This window comes from Electrona antarctica (genome assembly GCF_951216825.1).
Source record: "Electrona antarctica genome assembly, chromosome: 23".
Taxonomy (NCBI): domain Eukaryota; kingdom Metazoa; phylum Chordata; class Actinopteri; order Myctophiformes; family Myctophidae; genus Electrona; species Electrona antarctica.
This window is the reverse complement of record NC_136804.1, coordinates 29249363-29270397: the sequence shown is the minus strand read 5'-3', so window position 1 is coordinate 29270397 and position 21035 is coordinate 29249363. Positions and strand designations below refer to the sequence as shown.

Genomic DNA, 21035 nt, shown 5'->3' with positions numbered 1-21035 from the left:
TGCGTGGGGCAGAGACAGGAGGAGATATCAGTCACATTGTAGAGCTTTGTTTCAGACTGCGTGGGCAGAGACAGGAGGAGATATCAGTCACATTGTAGAGCTTTGTTTCAGACTGCGTGGGCAGAGACAGGAGGAGATATCAGTCACATTGTAGAGCTTTGTTTCAGACTGCGTGGGCAGAGACAGGAGGAGATATCAGTCACATTGTAGAGCTTTGTTTCAGACTGCGTGGGGCAGAGACAGGAGGAGATATCAGTCACAACGTGGAGACGAGCCCACACATTGCAATTCATTTTATCTGGGGCTTGCAATTAAGGCTGGATCTGGCCATTAGCAGTAATTGTGATTAAATAATTCATTGTGTTTTGGGCATTGGCCACTGGAGCATATATGAAATACAGTATATATTGCGGGCACGCACGCACGCACGCACGCACGCACGCACGCACAATATGACATTTCTGTTCATTTGATCCAGCAGTTTTTTTTTGGCGATTATGTAATAAGTCAAACTAACGAGTCACATTTCATTTCCAGAGAGGAAAAGACAACGTGTAGGAACTGAAGTGCAGTGGTTTGATTGAAGATGGTACAAACTGCCTAAATAAGTAAACAACCACTCTATTTGAGGTGTGAAACAACTTGGGAGCAGCATTATCACAGAAAGAAGAAAAATTAGGTTGCTTGGTTCCTGCAAAGCCGGGAAAACTTGAAGCACCCACGCTCCCACGCTATAGCCCAGAGTTAGCTCGGCTGTTCTAATGAGGAAGCACACAGATGACTGTCAGTCTGTGTCAGCTAAGTCCACGACCTAACTGTAGTGATTGAAGAAAAGAGCGTGAGACAGAATAGACAGTGGGAATCAAGAAGATGGGATTCTATAGGCAGAGATGAGAGAGCTCGAGGGCAGAGTAATTATCACCAGCCAAGTACAGTTTTCCAGGTCTTTGCTCTCATTAAGGCCGTTTCAGACGCGCCTTAGTAATTCCTTTTTAATGAGAGTCGGGCGATTATTTGCGCGCGTCCGCGGGCAGCAAGAGCTGGATTGTGGTCAGGTTTTTTTCCCACGCTGCTTCTCTCTCTGCACATGAGACCACGGCGCCAGCCCCAAGCGAGGGGAGCCCGCGTCACTCACTGCCCGTCTCAAAGTGCCGTTTCCTCTGACGGAATGTACACTGAATTCATACTGAAACAACATCATTGTCAACAACATCCACCCAACACACAGCGTCTAGCGTTTGAAGTGAGAAGACGTTATTGATTTCACCTTGCTCTTGGATATGGAATGTGAGTCCTCTTTCAGAGGCAAAGACAGGAGGTCCTCCTTCCCTCGGTCGAAACCTGTAACGACAGTAGAACAGGACAAGATCAACAATGATGTTCGACATTTAAAGGGTTTCTTTACGTAGTCTTAAAGTTTTAAGACTATTATATAAAGGGATTCATAACGTATTAAGTGGTGCCATGGATAGAGACAGGAAGGATGGGGCAGACTAAGAGTAGTAGATGTCAGATATCAAACACAAAAGAGAAAAGAGACTGCCCAGTGAGATGCCTGCGGTTCATGACCCCAGCAGCAGTTCCCTTGCACTTTCTTAGCACGCCGAGAGGCTCTGAATTTTTCATGGCATCCGTTCATATATGGCATCGCTCATATACAAGACCTTCGCCTTCAGACCTGGCTTGGGGGCCAAAGAACAATTACTTCTGTGCCAAGAATGTCTGAGTGACGTTGAGAAATTATTACAGCAATGGAATTCCATTGCTGGATATCGTGACTGCAATATGAATGCAACATACGGTCGTGGAGATGGCAAGATTCTATTTTTTTTTCTTTCCCTCTTTAACCTCTTAAACCCCAAATCAAAAATATCGGAGTTGGAACCTAAGGTGAGGTGGGCAGCCTCTGCCCCCGCCGGTGGGGGATTGGGGCTCAAGAGGTTTTAACCTCTTAAACCCCAGGGGGGTCCAGGAGGGAAAATCAAAAATATCGGAGTTGGAACCTAAGACCTTGACCAGCCCCATTTACCCGCTGAGAGCTGTTCATGAGGTGGAAAGCCTCTGCCCCCGCCGGCGGGGGACTGGGGCTCAAGAGGTTTTAACCTCTTAAACCCCAGGGGGGTCCAGGAGGGAAAATCAAAAATATCGGAGTTGGAACCTAAGACCTTGACCAGCCCCATTTACCCGCTGAGAGCTGTTCATGAGGTGGAAAGCCTCTGCCCCCGCCGGTGGGGGATTGGGGCCTCTGCCCCCGCCGGCGGGGGACTGGGGCTTAAACAAGTGGGAAATTGGGGTATAAAGCTAAACGCTTCTCAGACCTTATTCAGATTACTTCCTTCAGCAACTTAATTCATTGACTAGTGATTCAGGATACCTCCCAAAAAACCTCAGATATAGTAGAAAATGAATTTTCTTAGTGTCTGTCTAAGGAGTCTTCCTCATGTTATTTTTGTGGAGTGCTGCGTGCGAATCATTTTCTGCCAATTTCTCTTCATGTTTTTGAGAACACCGCACCTGCAGTCAGCCCTGAACTGAGGACAAAGAAGGGTGCAAATTGTCCCAACAGTTTACTCTGGACTATAATGACAAGAACTTAAGATGCAGTTGTGATTTTCTTTGTCCAGTCTTACCAGAAAACCAACATACCGGCCAAAACAAACCCACAGGCTCTACAGTGCATTCAACTAAGCCCACAAAAATAAGCCTTAATAACAAGTGAGTGAAAAGGAAATGCTCCAGACTGTCAGCGAGTACGTTTGGCCTTGAGACAATTATTTTTAAGTCATTGTTAGATGATGGACCAGAAGTTCCAGAAAAACAATCAAAGGGTAATTTAACTGTTTAAGTGCCATATTGCCGGTGGCCACGAGATGGGGTCGTAGCCAGTGCCAGCCGCATTTGGAAAAAGGTCACGAGATCGCTAGTTGACGTAAACACAGCATGAACCGGATGTGAAAACCGGCCATCTTAGTGAGGTCCAAAGGGCCCGTAGTAAGACGGTGATCCGTGTTATTATCATAACTAAGTCAATCTGAGGCGTAATCAAGTGCCGAATATCGTATTTTTTGCATATTATGAGCCATAATGCTCGCGCATGCGGCTTGCGCGTGCGTGCACATGGGACTTTTTTTACTTGAAAATCGGTCGGAGATAGCTAAAAATGTTGCAACATGCTAGCGTGGTGCTAATCAAGTGGGGATTAATGCGCATTAAACAATATCTGTCTTTACGGCTCTGGCACCGCGGACAAAGTAGGGACGAGCTCGTCATAACGTCCCTGGCACTTAAAGTGTTTTAAGATCCGGATCTTGACATACAGACTACAGATACAATAATCAATTCTATTAATTGATATATATTGCTATAAGTTACAGAAATAAGATGTGTGAGGTTGTTTTTTTAATATTTATTTAAATATATTTATGGAGGGATAGACAGTAGGCTGACAGGAAAGGGGGAGAGCGATGGTATGGGGGGGGGGGGGGGGGGGGGTGACACTCAGTAAAGGCCGTCGGGATCGGGAGTCGAACCCACGGCACACTGCCAGACTGGATTACCAGCCAAAGTTCCTGGACCGCTGAGCCACGGCCCAGGCCAACATGTGCGAGTTTTAACTGCATACTTCCTGGAAATAAAAACGTCTGGGTTTCCGAGGCTAACTGCATACTGACTGATAGAACCGTGTGTGTAATCAAAGGTCACAGCAGGTGCAGAATGCAGACAGGAATACTTGGGGTAATAATTTTGTGAAGGCCATGTCCTTGAATGAGAAATGTTTAGTTAATAGAATAAAAATGAACAACATCTGGAGATAGATAGACATACAGTAGTCCCTTTTGAACAGAGATAAACAAGCTCTTTCATTAAAAAGGAGCTCAAGGTCTGTTCTTAGATATGGATTATGCATTGAACACATGCCTGTAAAGCACTCTCAACACATGGATAAAACATTCTTACGGTGGGGGTAGATTCTCTATTTAGTTAGAGTGCTTCTCAAACCTTTTTAATTCAAAGGATCTCCAATTTGTTATGCACATTTAGCCCCATAACTCTGAGTGTACAAATGGAACCAAGTGGACCCGCCAGAGTTACAGACCTTGTGTCCATTTAGTTCCAAAACTAAAATATATCTGGGGACCCCCTGGACGCCCCTGAACCCCACTTTGAGAATCACTAGCCGATATGTGGAACTGTCAAGATTGAGTTCACTAAATTATTCACTAAATCATTGGCCACCTGTTGTCTAACACGGACTCTATCACTGCTCCATGCATGGCTAGAGAGTGAACTCTATCACTGCTCCATGCATGGCTAGAGAGTGAACTCTATCACTGCTCCATGCATGGCTAGAGAGTGAACTCTATCACTGCTCCATGCATGGCTAGAGAGTGAACTCTATCACTGCTCCATGCATGGCTAGAGAGTGAACTCTATCACTGCTCCATGCATGGCTAGAGAGTGAACTCTATCACTGCTCCATGCATGGCTAGAGAGTGAACTCTATCACTGCTCCATGCATGGCTAGAGAGTGAACTCTATCACTGCTCCATGCATGGCTAGAGAGTGACTCTATCACTGCTCCATGCATGGCTAGAGAGTGACTCTATCACTGCTCCATGCATGGCTAGAGAGTGACTCTATCACTGCTCCATGCATGGCTAGAGAGTGAACTCTATCACTGCTCCATGCATGGCTAGAGAGTGAACTCTATCACTGCTCCATGCATGGCTAGAGAGTGACTCTATCACTGCTCCATGCATGGCTAGAGAGTGAACTCTATCACTGCTCCATGCATGGCTAGAGAGTGAACTCTATCACTGCTCCATGCATGGCTAGAGAGTGACTCTATCACTGCTCCATGCATGGCTAGAGAGTGAACTCTATCACTGCTCCATGCATGGCTAGAGAGTGAACTCTATCACTGCTCCATGCATGGCTAGAGAGTGAACTCTATCACTGCTCCATGCATGGCTAGAGAGTGACAGCCATCAGACATAAGAGAAATTAATCATGTTACGCAAACTCTTAAGATTTCAGAAGGAACCTTTGGCTGCCAGACCAACCAGGAACTTGCCGATTTGAGCTGCTAAAATGAATGAATCAACTCTTCTGGATAGTCAGTCAGCGAGGACATTTCCACAGTCATGCTCTCAATTAACAGCAGATTCATCATTCAGAAACTAATTCAATGGTGTGAACAGCACAGCACAAGTCACTATTGTCCACATCCAATATGACATTAACAGCTGGCGATTTCCCCCGTCCTCTGGGACTTATAGTAATGTGCCTTTCAGTCTAGAAATCACAAGCTTGCAAATCAGTATTATGCAACACGTTAGGAACTCCATTAGTCTGCAATAAGGCTTTTAAAAAATAATCGGACTTGGGGCAAAACAGTTTGTCGCTCAAAGCGGATTGGCTGGGAAGAGGCACAGTTATAAATTCGTTTTTTTTTAATCAGGAGACATTTATTATGTGTTCCTGCCTCTCCCCTTTATTCATTCAGGCAAACACTGTAAATCATGCTGGACATGTGGATTCCGATCACACAGAGGTTGTGACTTGTTGTGAGTCGAGTAGCTGCCTGTAAAACATGGTCAATATCATCAACATGATACTTGGCCAACTGGTATCAAATGTGACCAGATTTGACTGAGAGACTGCCATCGCGCAAATGACAGCAGAGAAAAACCTTTTTTTTCTTCTTTTTTGTCAAAATGAGTTAATAGCACAGGCAGACTCTTCACATACTAGAGCATGTCTGAAATAAGTGTCAGAGCTGAAATCGACATGTAAATATGAAATAAATGTAGCTAGGTGTAATGTTAGAGACCACAGAAGTGAACCTTTCAAGGCTGTTTTCTCAACTCGCTGTTTTCTGCAAGACATTACTCTATAAGCCATATCTCCAAAACTGGTGGGTCAAACTGAACAACCAATATGTCAATTTGAAGCTATGATTCCATGCTTTCATATGACATGAAAAAACGAAAATTCAAAAAAATCCAATGGCAGTCCCTCAGTCAAATTTAGTCACAAATGGTAAAAGCTTAGGAAAACACCGGGCGCTCGCCTGGGAGTGCTTCCAGGCGCCCGAGTTGAACATATTTGAGCTCTCGGCGGGCAGAGAGGAAAGCGCTGCGTGTGAACGTGAGAGTACAAGGTACGATTAAAAAACTATTTATTTAAAGATCTGTAAGCCTCGAACAAAGCCAACTCGGATCGTGACAAATCATGACAACAAACAATTATTTTTTTGGGCCGAACAAATAATTAGAAAGAAGGAAAAAAAAGGCAGGGCCCAAAATATTGTGTGTTGTCATTTTTTGGCAATGATCCGAGTTGGCTTTGTCCCGCGGCGTAAACATCTTTAAATACATACTTTTTGAAAAGTCTATGAGGGAAAATGAATGGGGAATTATTTCCTGGGCCTGTCGTCATCATGAACAGTGGCGGGACTGCGACGCTCTATAACAGATGATAATAATGTACATTGGAATGTCCTTGGTGTATTCCATGTTAACCCATTCTGGGCGGGAACCCCTTTTGGTGTTTTAAGCATTTATGTTATACTTTGGCTGTTGGAAAAATAGCAGATCTGTAGGTCTGCTATTTTTTTTAAATCGTGAAAATGTGGCACAAATCTTTATATAATATATAAAGATTTGTGCCACATTTTCACGATTTAAAAAATATATTCTTTCAGAGCGAACGTTTTTAACTCATATATTTGCTTCTGGGGGGATCTCTGGAACGACACATTTTCAGATGGGGGTCAGCAGCCAAATGCAGATAATTCTGGGGGTATATCTGGGGACCCCCTGGACGCCCCTGAACCCCACTTTGAGAATCACTAGCCGATATGTGGAACTGTCAGATTGAGTTCACTAAATTATTCACTAAATCATTGGCCACCTGTTGTCTAACACTGACTCTATCACTGCTCAATGCATGGCTAGAGATGAACTCTATCACTGCTCAATGCATGGCTAGAGATGAACTCTATCACTGCTCAATGCATGGCTAGAGATGAACTCTATCACTGCTTAATGCATGGCTAGAGAGTGACAGGGGGTCCATGAAAAAAGTTGAGCACCACTGACAGAATTGTAGGTTTTTCAGAAAACTGTCAGGATTTAGAAGGCATTTGTAGAATCGTCCTCAGGTCCTCAGGTAGTAGAGTGAGTGTTCACCTTTAATCAGAATTAATTCCGATGACACAGATCTGTTCCCACTCGTCAGGCTCATCTCCATGCCTACCTCAGCCAGAGGAGCAGCTCAAGGGCCCTTCGTCGAAAAATGTTGGTCGACTACCTTTTTCCACAGACTAAATGGAAACTAAATAAAAAGTAAGCTACAACGACTAAAACTAAGACTAAATATACTGACAATTTCGTCAACAAATAAAGACTAGACTAAAATGTTAGATAGGGACTAGTGGACAAGAGATCCATTTTACAATATTTGTTGCATGCTGGAAATAGCCGATCATGAGCTTGTAGATCAGCTATTTTCAGCAAGTAAAATCGGTCATCACGACGGCATCAAGGCCCGCCAAAATACATTTTAGTCGACTAAAATCGTATGATATTTAGTCGACTAGACTAACACTAAATCATTCCAGGTGACTAAAATGTGACAAAAACTATATGAAAACTATTCAAAAGACTAGGACTAAAACTAAACAAAAATTTTGCTGCCAAAAACAACACTGACCAACACTGACAACACATTTCCAACACTAGCAATCCTCCATGATTAATAAAGGAAACAATAATGCTTATGTGAAGATAAACAATCAAAGTTGACATAAGAGTGGGTTGATAAGCATGTAAAGAGCACAAAGCTAATCAGAATCCAGATTAGTCGCTGCTGTTTCTAAATGCAAATAGCAGTGTCACCCACACACATCACGGTAATAAATATGGCTATAATGAGATGTGGTCGTCACAAAGCACCACTGCATGTACGGTAATGTTATGATTCTATGAGTATCAGGGTATGGTGAGGCTTCTAATGAAATAATCATTATGGGAATGAAGCAACATCTACACCAAGTGAAGCCAACTTTTATGATTCTATGAGTATCAGGGTATGGTGAGGCTTCTAATGAAATAATCATTATGAGAATGAAGCAACATCTACACCAAGTGAAGCCAACTTTTATGATTCTATGAGTATCAGGGTATGGTGAGGCTTCTAATGAAATAATCATTATGGGAATGAAGCAACATCTACACCAAGTGAAGCCAACTTTTCAATGCATGTTTTAACCCATTTAGACCTGAGACCAGATTCTACACATCGTCTTCTAAATGTGTAGATCAGGGGTGCCCACACATTTATGACGTGAGATCTACTTTCAAAATGACCAGCTCAACAAGATCTACCCACTGAAAGAATAAGTGTACCATTGCTGAAAATAGTTTAAATATATAATGTACCTGGGGGGGCTTTGGAATAGGGAGGGGGGAGAAATTATGACAGGCTTTCTGCTGTCAAAATATGTCCCCCCCGTATTTAACTTAAACGCCCAATGCATTCTCAATGGCAATAGCACAAATTTTGCCATGCTACTAGTCCTACAGTACATACTTACACCTAGAAACCCCATTCAAACCTAACCTATTTAGGTTCATCTTATGGTGGACATGTTTGCCTGAATAGAAATGTTTCATAGTTTTAGAAATATAGTGCTTTCAAATTTGAGAAATTCACAATGGGGCTCAATGGCAGATATTGGCACATCAAAAAAGCACTTTCACCTAGAAACTCCATTCACACTTTGTATAATTCAGCTTACTGTGGAGACACATGCTGGAACTTTTGTGTGTAAGACAGTTTTCTGAAAAAAATATGTTTCTACTAGGGCTGACCTCGATAAGTCGAATAGTCGACTAATCGATCGGAACGGGTCTCAGTCGACTGACAACCTCTCAGTCGATGTTCACCAAAAAAACAAACAAACAGTCGGGACGATTTTTTTCTTTTGGGCCGGGTGGAAAACCCCTCCTCCGTTATAATGGTATGCTCCCAGTCCCCGCACCGCAGCATCGGGGAACACTCTGGCAGCCAGAGTAAAGGCTGGGAGGGACCGAGCCGAGGGAGGCTACTGTACTGTAGCCTACATGTTGTTTATGCTCCGGAGTCCAGACCCATGCAGTTTAATAATATACAGTCACAACAGAATGCACACTGCTGTCTCGTGTCTCATCACAATCCCAATGCGCCACCCGTGAAGTCGGGGGGAAAATAAAAAACAGGCTGCTAGTGTTAGTGTAGGGTCGGGGATCGTTAGCTTAGCGCGTAGCTACTGATTCAACCCACTGATTGAACTTCATCTCCGCCTGTAATCTAGGTTATTTTTTTTATTGACAACGTGAACGAACCCCGACACCAGCGCTGCAAAAATAGACAGATCTACAAGCTCTCAACGCGTAGCGAACGGCGCTGCAAAAACAGGCAGGACGCGATGCCTTGAGAGCTTGTGGATCAGCCTCCCCGGCGGTGCGGGGAGGCAAGAGTTCTCCGGGGAGGAGGAGAAGTTACCAGGGCAGGCTACATGTTGCTGCGGCTAACAACACTGTCACCAGCCAGTGGTTGTGATGTTAGCTTGGCTTGCAGCTGCGCAGCTGCGCTGCAAAAATAGACGGATCTACAAGCTCTCAACGCGTAGCGAACGGCGCTGCAAAAACAGGCAGGACGCGGCGCCTTGAGAGCTTATCGCCCAACCTTAATGCAAATGTGTTTTTGGGGGGGGGGGTGCAGGGGGGTGTTCAGTCGACTATCAGTCGACTAACAGCAAATTTATTCATATTAATTTCGACTATACAAATCCTTAGTCGGGGACAGCCCTAGTTTCTACTGTATGTCAGTGGTTCTCAAACCAAATCAAGGACCCCAAAAATCAAATTGGTCGCCAACCCCCGTCTGAAAATATGTTGTTCCAGGGACCCCCCCCCCGCCCAGGAGCAAAGATTTGAGTTAAAAAACGTTCGCTCTGAAAGAATATATATTCAAAGATTTGCGCCACATTTTCACGATTTAAATCTAGTACCACCGAGTGCCACGCTACGAGCTTGTAGATCTGCTAATGCTGCGTTCACAGTTCACACGGGAAGATGCAAAGCTAGTCTACCATTGATTGTCAATGGAAGCCAGCGACATGAAGATGCAAAGATGCATCAGACGTCTGTAGCTGCTGCAAAAGCTACAACAGCTACAAATACATGGTGTAGCTTTGCATCTTTGTATCTTTTGCATGTGCCCGTGTGAACGTAGCATACTCTTTGTCTGAGTAATGGATTGCATTAAAATGGATTGAAATTTTATAGTGCTTTTCTAAGCACTCAAAGCACTTTACAATTCACCATTTGTCAGCCTTCTGATTGGTCCCTCACTGACTAACCAGCAGGCTCTTTTTCTGCCTTGTTTATGTTGAATTTGCTAAAACATAATTTTTGGAAAAACACTAAAAACAAACATGATATGCCCAGTCACCATGCTGCACCTGTGATGTTCCTTTTCACTGACACCAAGTTTAGAATAAGAATTTAACGCACAGAATATCAATACGAAGCAACTGAAAAACACATTATTTCAATGGTAGTGGATGGAGAGAAAGGATTTTTGTCCAACCACGAAACGGCAACCAATGGGTGCGAAGAGTGGCACAACCATGGGCGGGACTTGGCAAAGGGTGAATTGGTCCATTCGTTCAGCACCCGTTGTACCAGTCTCTCCTGTAACTTAAACAACAGGGAGGATTGAGGAAATGCCTCAGGCTCAGAGAGAATGATCAGACAGCATTGTTTCGTTACCTCATGTGGCCTGTCGTTGTGATATACTGCGGTAATGCTGCGGATGGATGGATGGATGCCTCAGGGACCAGCTGAGGTCAGGAGTGGACCCGTACTCCGGAATAGGCTTCATCAATAATAGAACCTTCCAATCCAGAGCACAGTGGGCTTACTGTTTGGATTTGGACTGGACGTGGCTGGCTCTGTACGCCTACTGTGTCCACTGAGGTGCTGGTGAAATATTATGTGGCTGAATACTGTTATAGTAGCGTTTGGCATCAAACACACCCGCTATGACAGCGCTAATTTTAGATGGCGTTTCATCGAAAGCGCTGTTCTGGGTTTGACCCTGGTGATGTTTGCGGTAAAAAGAGAGCGCAGATGGTGTGCACAGGACCGTCTGCCAGAATCAGAGATAAAACAAAGAGGAAGACGTCGACACGGAGAGTGGCAGAGAGACACTGCAGCTCCCTCAGTGTGACAATGACAACACCAGCCAGGTGCCAACAATGCTTGGAGCTGCTGTACTTTGTCTTGGAGTACTTTACATTGCACACGCATACACACAAACGTGCTACACTAAAAGCTGCTGTACTTTGTCTTGGAGTACTTTACATTGCACACGCATACACACAAACGTGCTACACTAAAAGCTGCTGTACTTTGTCTTGGAGTACTTTACATTGCACACGCATACACACAAACGTGCTACACTAAAAGCTGCTGTACTTTGTCTTGGAGTACTTTACATTGCACACGCATACACACAAACGTGCTACACTAAAAGTTCAGTCAGTGGTTCATTTTTTTACCACAGCAGTAATTCCAGATCTGAGCATTGTGCTCATTGTCACTCTCTCATACTAAATTGTGCATTTACTGAATTGTCCCTAATATAAGACGACTCTGATTATAAGACGACCCACATTTTTCAAAACTAATTTGTGGAAAAAGAACATTGAATGTCAAATAGTCTAGTCCCGATTATAATACGACCCCGTTTATTAGGATATTTCCATTGGAAAAAAACGTAGTCTTATATTAAGGCCAATCGGGTAAATGGTGCATTTATATGGCGCTTTTATCCAAAGCGCTTTACATAGATTGTGCATTACATTCACCCATTCACACACACGATGGCAGAGGAAACCATGCAAGGCACCAACCTTGCACATCGGGAGCAATTAGTCTTAGACTTGCTCAAGGACAATACGACACTAGCCTGGAACTCACCTATGCTTTTTATGGCATAGGCAGCTCCCGGCAGGATCCGCCGGGAGAAACTATGCGCAGCTGCGCGACATGAGACTAATTACTTAGAGCGACAGAGAGAGAGGAGTGTGTGTACATGTGTGCGTGTTGTGTGTGTCAATTTAACAAAGGTGCAGACGATCAGAAATCAGCAGAGAGTGACAGATGTTTGCGCTACTCTATGCCGAATTGAAGTGGACTCGGACCCAGACTTTTTTTCTCCCTGGAAATAAAAACGTCTGGGTTTCCGAGGCTACTACGACACTAACTCTGGGGGAGCCCACAGGGATCGAACTGGGAACTTTGCGGTTACCATCTGGCTGCTCTACCGGGCCACTCTACCCCTGAGCCACTGCCGCCCGGTTAGTATGTCATTATCATCAACCGGTTAGAGTCCCAGGACTGGGACAAAAGTTCGGCCCGGTCATTTTCGCGCGGATGTGGCCCAGACCAGCCCACCACAACCAAGCGTGCAGAAAGCAGAAACCATACCGCCCGCTCCGTCGAGGAAGTTTTTTAATTTTTTTTTATCATGGCGGCCCCCTACGGTCGCGGCCCAGCGGGAATATGCCCGGTACGTCCTATGGCCAAGTCCAGCCCTGACCTGCCACCCCGGTTAGTATGCCATTATCATCAACCGGTTAGTGTCCCTGCCACCCCGGTTAGTATGCCATTATCATCAACCGGTTAGAGTCCCTGCCGCCCCGGTTAGTATGCCATTATCATCAACCGGTTCTGTATGATTTGCTGTAGCTGTACAGCTTGGTAGTGATCACTGGGATGGATGGACTCCAGAAAGAGAAACACCTACGAAATTACGAATTACTATAAAAATATATACAGTTTTTTGAGCATCCCTCAAAAAACAGATGAAAGCGTGTCTGTTTTCTTAGATTGAATATTTCCGTTAAAGCGAAGATGGAATGGAGAAATGGAGTTTGCGTCAATGTCCACCATGAATATCAATGAGTGTGTGTGTGTGTGTGTGTGTGTGTGTTTGTGTGTGTGTGTGTGTGTGTGTGTCTGTGTCTGTGTCTGTGTGTGTGTGTGTGTGTGTGTGTGTGTGTACGGCTGTAGCAGGAGCGTGTGGCTCAGACTGGCTATAGCATTCACATGACTGCTACCGAGTGATACTGCAGTATGGTTCTGCTCTGCGACAAACATATGTCAGAAAGAGACAGATGAAGAGAATGCAACATATTTATCATTACTGTTGTTATCTGTAAACATGTTTGCTTTGGCAATATGAGCACTGTCTTTTCATGCCAATAATATAGCTCTTTAGTTTGACAATTCGAGTGAGAGAGAAAGAGAGAGAGAAAGAGAGAGAGTGAAAGAGAGAAATAAAGGTAATTTCTAATACTTGTGTTTTTGCCAATGTGAGGGAGGTAGGGAGAGAGAGAGAGAGAGAGAGAGAGAGAGAGAGAGAGAGAGAGAGAGAGAGAGAGACTGCAATATGTTGAATTCCAAAGTGGCCAATCGCTTTAATTTACCCAAACACACAACCTTTCGTGTGTATTTCATTGGTTTGGCACTTAAAAAGTGTTCATTCATTCAACCCTGAGACATTCATACATAGCAAAGATACAGAGGTTGGACAAATGGCTTAATGGCAGATCAATCAATGTTCAGTGAGACTGACAGGTACGACATGATTGAAATCAACCCTGTAGCAGCAGGCTGTTCTGCAGGATCAATGCTAAGCTGGCAAAGATGCTAATGTCCACTTTGGATTAAAACATGCTCAGGCACGTAGGCCAGTGGTTCCCGAAGTGGGAACCAAATGGACCCTTGTGGGTCTCCAACTCTGAGAGTGTACAAATGGAACCAAATGGATCCATTTGGTTCCATTTGTACACTCTCAGAGTTAAATTAACTTTGATTTTACAATATAAATTGGGTCCCATAGATATGGGGGGTCCTTGAATTGAAAATGGTTGAAAATCACTGCTATAGCCGTAAAAAATCTTCTCTTATGGGGGTCCCTGGCATATCCTTTCAAATGGGGGTCCTAATGAGTGTCAATTTGGGGGTCCTTGACATGAAACCACTGACGTATATGCTGCACACAGATGCAGACAAACATGAAACTATATATAGTATGGGGCTCGGCCCAATAACGTACCGTTTCCCTCAAAAGTGTCTTGCCATTTTGTAAGACGGTGTAAGACGAAGAGGCTGCTATAGCAACGGGTGAACTTACTGACGACAGCACATCGGGACAGCGCTGTGGAAGCGCGTCGACTTGTAACAACACGTCATTTTAGGGAACAGACCAAAGAGAATGACCTTATGTGGGGGAAACTTTGCCACCATGGCAACTGAATCTCTGTTAATCTGCCTCTGGATCACTAAGAGGGTGAAAGTGGACAAATGGATGGGAGAGAGATAGAGGGTTTATGTATCCAAAATTAAGCCGGCAACCGAGAGTGCGCCATTTCTGCTGTGTTCCAAAACTCCCATTAACCCAATTAGACCCGAGGACGATTCGACTACAAATGCCTTCTAAATCCATGTTTCTATGTCAGTCGTTCTCATACATTTTCATGTCAAGGAGCCCCAAAAAAAATATATGTAATTGGCCGCCGACCCCCATCTGAAAATATGTAGTTCCAGGGAGCCCCCAGAAGCAAAGATTTGAGTTAAAAACGTTCGCTCTGAAAGAATATATATTCAAAGATTTGCACCACATATTCAGGATTTAAAAAAAAATAGCAGACCTACAAGCTCGTAGCGCGGCACTCAGTGCCGCACTATGAGCTTGTAGATCTGCTATTTTTCAGTAGATAAAGCATAACATAATGCTTAAAACACCAAAAGGGGTTCCCGCCCAGAATGGATTAAAGCAACATTATGAAATCAAGAAACAACTGTCAAACATTTAAGCAGCAGACACGGCACTGCCAAAAGTGTCACGCTAAGAATTAACAACACTAAGTAGTGGAAAAATAGTTATAAATAGTGAATAAAAAGGAGCCAATCTAGAGCTTTGTTCATCTGCTATCTTCACTATTTTTCAAAAGAAATGTGCACACCTTGGTTTAGTGATCCTGATGACATACCCAAAATAGGGATGGCAGGTGGTGAAAAAAACACTCCCCTGAGTCAATCATATGTGACACAATTTGACTGAGGGACTGCCATTGGATTTTTTTGAATTTTCGTTTTTCTCATGTCATGTGAAAGCAGGGAATATAGCTTCAAATTGACATATTGGTTGTTCAATTTGACCCACCAGTTTTGGAGATATGGCTTATAGAGTAATGTCTTGCAGAAAACAGCGAGTTGAGAAAACAGGCTTGAAAGGATCACTTCTGTGGACTCTAACATTACACCTAGCTACATGTTTAAGCATCTATTTCATATTTACATGTCGATTTCAGCTCCGACACTTATTTCAGACATGCTCTAGGATGCGAAGAGTCTGCCTGTGCTATAAACTCATTTTGAAAAAGCTGGTGAAAAGCTGGAATTTGCGCAATGGCAGTCTCTCAGTCAAATCTGGTCACATATTCAGCCGCTACTAAAATGATTCTCCATCATTATTGTCACAGCAGCACAGTGTAAAGTGGAGTCATTCTGCCCATGGCATGATTATCCATTCATTCCATTGTAATTACCAACTAGCCATGCGGAGCACAGCGGGTTTTCTGCACTGAATGCTTCTCATTCTCGCATTTCATTTGCAGCCTGCTAGCTGTCCCCCCTAGCAACAACAACAACACAACACCCAACAATCAGCACACACACCATGTCGCACGGCACACATGAACCGCCGCCGCCACACAATTCACCTTAACCCATTCAGGCCTGACGTCGAAATTTAAAAAAAAAAGTTTTCTAAATCATGACAATTTTCGGAAAGATTTGAGGCACATTTTAACGATTTTTCAAAAATAGCAGACCTACAAGTTCATAGCGCGCCACTCGGTGGCGCGCTATGAGCTTGTAGATCTGCTATTTTTCAATAGCTAAATTATAACAATGTTTAAAACAACAAAAGGGGTTCCCGCCCCAAAATGGGTTAATGGTTAATGTGGTTAAACGCTAACGTGACATGGATGCGTTCCAGGTCTCAATGGATTAAGATGGGGTAATATTCCAAAAAGCAGGATGTGCGTACGTGTGTTGTGCCGTGGTGTGAGGAAGGATGGAGGCGTTAAAGACAGTGATATTACCCCTCCGGGCAGACTGCAATGCGTAGGTGAGCTCTATAAATAGTGCCACGGACGGACCCTGGTTAATCTGCAGTGGCCCTTCACTGACCTCGTCCTGTCCTGGGTAACATTGGGAAATGTACAGTAGGCTTGACTCCAGACAATGTAATGTACAGTAAGCCTGTACTCTGGCATTTCAGAGGTGCAGCTGTAAATCATATGCAAACGAATTTACAGTACAGCACAGACGATCACGGCCGAGTGAAACAAAAAAACATTCACACCCAGGGTTGCTATGTGAATATAAAATAAATATTCATACTACATCCTATTCAAACAGGGACAAGATCATTAATCACCACTAATACAACAGATATCAAATGAAGACTTAGTTGACACTCCCGACTTCCTATGAGTGTTAGTCACCAGCCTTCTGTGTGGGTTTTTCTGGCTTTGTTTATTACTTTTTTTCTTTTAACATCTCTTTTCTCATACATTTATTCTTGCCATGTTTATGCTTAACCTTTCAGACAGGTCCTTTAAGGCAGTGGTTCTCAACCAGTGGTCCGGGGTGGTCCCCCCAGGTGGTCCCCATGCAGCTAAATGATGGAGAGTTGGTAACCAAATGGACCCTTATAGATCTTTAACTCTTGAAAGCGTAAAATTAAACTCTCAATTACTGTTGAACATCTGAAGTACTTAATTTTCAAGAATCAGAAAATGTAGATGAATTGTTATTTTGATCAACGTTTGCCTGTTATCTCTCCTAAATACAGCATGGACAAAAACAAAAAAGAATCTTTAGTTTTGGGTCTGAGAGACTAAACCTCATCAAATGGTGGAACCACCAGTGGAACCACCAGTGGCTAAATGCAGAATAAATAGTTGGCCCTGGTATCAAATGGTTGAAAACCACTGCTTTAGGGAGACAGGACATTAGGGTAGGGCAGGGGTTCTCAACGTTTTTGGCCGGGGACCCCCGGAAATGCTTTGGCAGTGTCTCGGGACCCCCGCCCCGCCCCCTCCCGACCCCCAATATAAATTGACTGCTACAATAACCTTAATAATAGAGACAATACACCATCAATAAATACTGAAACCAGAGAATCATTAGGGAAGGTGTATATGTGCACTATATGTAAACTCTTCATTTCCATTTGCCAGCCATTCAGTTGCAATGGCTGGGGGGGGGTTGAAAATAATTTGGGGACCCCCCAAAATAATTTGGCGACCCCCGGAGGGGTCGCGACCCACGGGTTGAGAACCCCTGGGGTTAGGGTATGGAAGCCTGGTGGGGTCAGGTCAGGTGACAGTGGCGCCTGCTGTAACCTGCTAGTCGAGCTTGGGCGGCCAATCGCGGTCCTGGATTCACAGAGATTACAAAGAAATGGCGACCAGTGAAATCTTTCCCCCCCAACTCCCGCACCCCAGGTGCCTGCCACTGCGACACGAGGAGCCCCTCTACCTCCCGAATCCACAGACAGAGTATTTACAGAAGAACGATCAGGAAACTTAACGTCAAGGAATTAATAAATAAAGTTGCGTGATCCATTTGGAAATCAGTCGGCTGTTCAGACTTCACTGCAAGGACAAAATCTTCATTACAATCTTTTCTCATTAAATGAGAAAAGATTGTAATGAATCAATGAATCAAACAGTAAGCTAATCAAATTTTGATTAGCTTACTGTCCTTGTTGTCATACATTGTCCTGATCCTGTTGGCGGACTGCTGTTATGTCATTGCATCTTAGTTTGATGAAGACAGTGGTTACTTAAAACCCCACCCCATGCAGACCTCAAGTGCTCCAGGATTTTATTTGGGTAGTCTATTTGAGTACGGCATGGAAGTACATGCCGTTTGTTGACATCCTAAGGATGCATGGCTAATTTGCATAATATATGATGATTGGCATTATTTATTTCATCCTATAACTTGCCAGAAGCATGGACATTTGGGGTGTTTTATATCAAGGGGTTTTAATATATAAATATGTATAAAATGTATAAAACATGTAGGCTACTACTACAATATAAAAGTTATATAGTAGCCTAAGTAGTAGCCTAAATGTTTTATATATTTTATACATGCAAAAAGTGATGTTACCACACTGTTTAATTTTCTTTTTATTTGTAATAAAATGTAATTTAAATGACATGGCGTGTTCTTCACCACTAATATAACAGATATCAAATGAAGACTTAGTTGACACTCCAGACTTTCTATGAGTGTTAGTCACCAGCCTTCTGTGTGGGTTTTTCTGGCTTTGTTTATTACTTTTTTTCTTTTAACATCTTTTCTCTGACATTTATTCTTGCCATGTTTATGCGTAACCTTTCAGACAGGTGGTATTTTTCAGTATAGAGTCTAGACTATATTATTTATTCATATAGTTTATTGTATTTTATGACGGGAGTGAAAGAGAAAGAAAGAAAGAAAGAAAGAAAGAAAGAAAGACAAACAGAGACGTAAACAAAGCGAGCGTAAGGTCAGGTGTCATCTATAAACAGGCTGGTGCCTCAGTGTTTGCCTACAGTACAGTAAGTGCATGTCTCTCACACATCTTTCACCCATTTCACAAATGTCCATTAAATTGAGTTCATATTAAAGTGTTTCAGGATTTAGATGCATTTCTGGGATTGAGGATTATCGGTTTCGTTCATTGGCATGTCTGACAAGTTGGAACAGAGGCCTTGATCATTCATGAAACAGTCTGTATGTCAGCTGAAAGGCTAAAAGACATGAAACAGTCTGTATGTCAGCTGAAAGGCTAAAAGACATGAAACAGTCTGTATGTCAGCTGAAAGGCTAAAAGACATGAAACAGTCTGTATGTCAGCTGGAAGGCTAAAAGACATGAAACAGTCTGTATGTCAGCTGGAAGGCTAAAAGACATGAAACAGTCTGTATGTCAGCTGGAAGGCTAAAAGACATGAAACAGTCTGTATGTCAGCTGGAAGGCTAAAAGACATGAAACAGTCTGTATGTCAGCTGAAAGGCTAAAAGACATGAAACAGTCTGTATGTCAGCTGAAAGGCTAAAAGACATGAAACAGTCTGTATGTCAGCTGAAAGGCTAAAAGACATGAAACAGTCTGTATGTCAGCTGAAAGGCTAAAAGACATGAAACAGTCTGTATGTCAGCTGAAAGGCTAAAAGACATGAAACAGTCTGTATGTCAGCTGAAAGGCTAAAAGACATGAAACAGTCTGTATGTCAGCTGAAAGGCTAAAAGACATGAAACAGTCTGTATGTCAGCTGAAAGGCTAAAAGACATGAAACAGTCTGTATGTCAGCTGAAAGGCTAAAAGACATGAAACAGTCTGTATGTCAGCTGAAAGGCTAAAAGACATTAACCCATTTTAGGCCATTTTTAGCTATTGAAAAATAGCAGATCTACAAGCTCATAGCGCGCCACGAGCTTGTAGGTCTGCTATTTTTGAAAAATCGAAGAACGACTGACATAGAAACATGGCTTTTTCAGAAAACTGTCAGGATGTAGAAGACATTTTTAGAATCTGATCTCAGGTCAAAATGGGTTAAACAAAGAAAAAAACCATTCACTTTACTCTATAAACAGTGGTTTTCAACCCATTTCACATCAAGGCCCATCATTTATTCAGCATGTGAGCCATGCACGGACCACCATTTGATGACATTTAGCCTCTCAGACCAAAGACTAAGCATATTTTGTTGTCGTTGGATGAGATTTTGTCCACAAATTTCCATGCTGTATTGGTGTCGGTACCATTAGGAGAGATAACAGGCAAACGTTGATGAAAATAAATTATTCATTCATAAAATATTATTGAGAGGTGTAAACCACTCCTACGACTGGCTTTGTTAGTTTACATGTCTGTCTGTCTGTCTGTCTGTGCCAAAAAAATGAGCATGGTTGCTACGGTCACCCAGTTCACCCGGGTGTGATTTCATTACGTCAGACATTACGTCAGACCACTGCTGATCAGTCTATATAAGACCTTACACCACTCAGTTCACACGGGTGTGATTTTTAATATTATACATTGTCTAATTGTGTAGACTTCTTGTACATAAAGTAATGCAGATGTTTAACAATACTTTAACTCTTGAGAGGGTAAAATGAAACCAAATGAACCTGCAAGTGTCCATTTGGTTTCATTTTACACTCTCCAGAGTTAAAGATCTATGGTGGTTAAAATCATGTCCATCATTTAGCTGGGGACCACCTGGAACCCCCTCAAGGACCACTGGTAATGCAGGGGGGAGCAGAGGAGGTGAGAGGCACTGACAACAGAATAATAACACATTAATTAAGTTTTATGATCATTGATCAGACAGTTTCCTGTTTCCGGGATTCATTCACTATTTGTGTTTTGTTAGGTAAAAACAATTATTTCAAATGGCAACAAATGAAATACAATAAGGGTTCAACATCTCCGAAACAATTTGGCAACAGAACCAGCTTTGATTACCTTATAGCTGGAAGCATTCAGGAAATAATTGATTCTGTTTTAAGTAATTGTTTTTGCATAGATCCAGTGAGAATAACTCCTTTACTGTACTGTACTCTCTCTCTCTCAAATCTTTGCTTCTGGGGAGGTCCCTGGAACAACATATTTTCAGATGGGGGTCGGCGGCCAAATACAGATAATTCTGGGGGTCCTTGACATGGAAAAGGTTGAGCACCACTGACATAGAAAACTGTCAGGATTTAGAAGATATTTTTTTAGAATCAGCCTCAGGTCTAAATGGATTGACTAATTGGGCCAGTCTTCCCACAGCGCTTCCAGCGTGAATTCTGTGCAAGCCTGACAAAGTCAAGGTGTCTAGATTTCTATGAAGCTTTACCT

General features: G+C 43.1%; 1 protein-coding gene across 2 annotated transcripts in view; it reads right to left on the bottom strand.

Annotated features, from left to right (window-relative positions):
• Nucleotides 1–21035, bottom strand: part of LOC306916665 (oxysterol-binding protein-related protein 8-like) — a 91065-nt gene that overhangs the window by 30449 nt on the left and 39581 nt on the right. For both annotated transcript variants that reach the window (XM_079494651.1, XM_079494652.1), the window contains exon 3: nucleotides 1268–1341. In XM_079494651.1, coding sequence (XP_079350777.1) covers nucleotides 1268–1341 — 74 coding nt within the window. The remainder of the gene's footprint in view (nucleotides 1–1267; nucleotides 1342–21035) is intronic.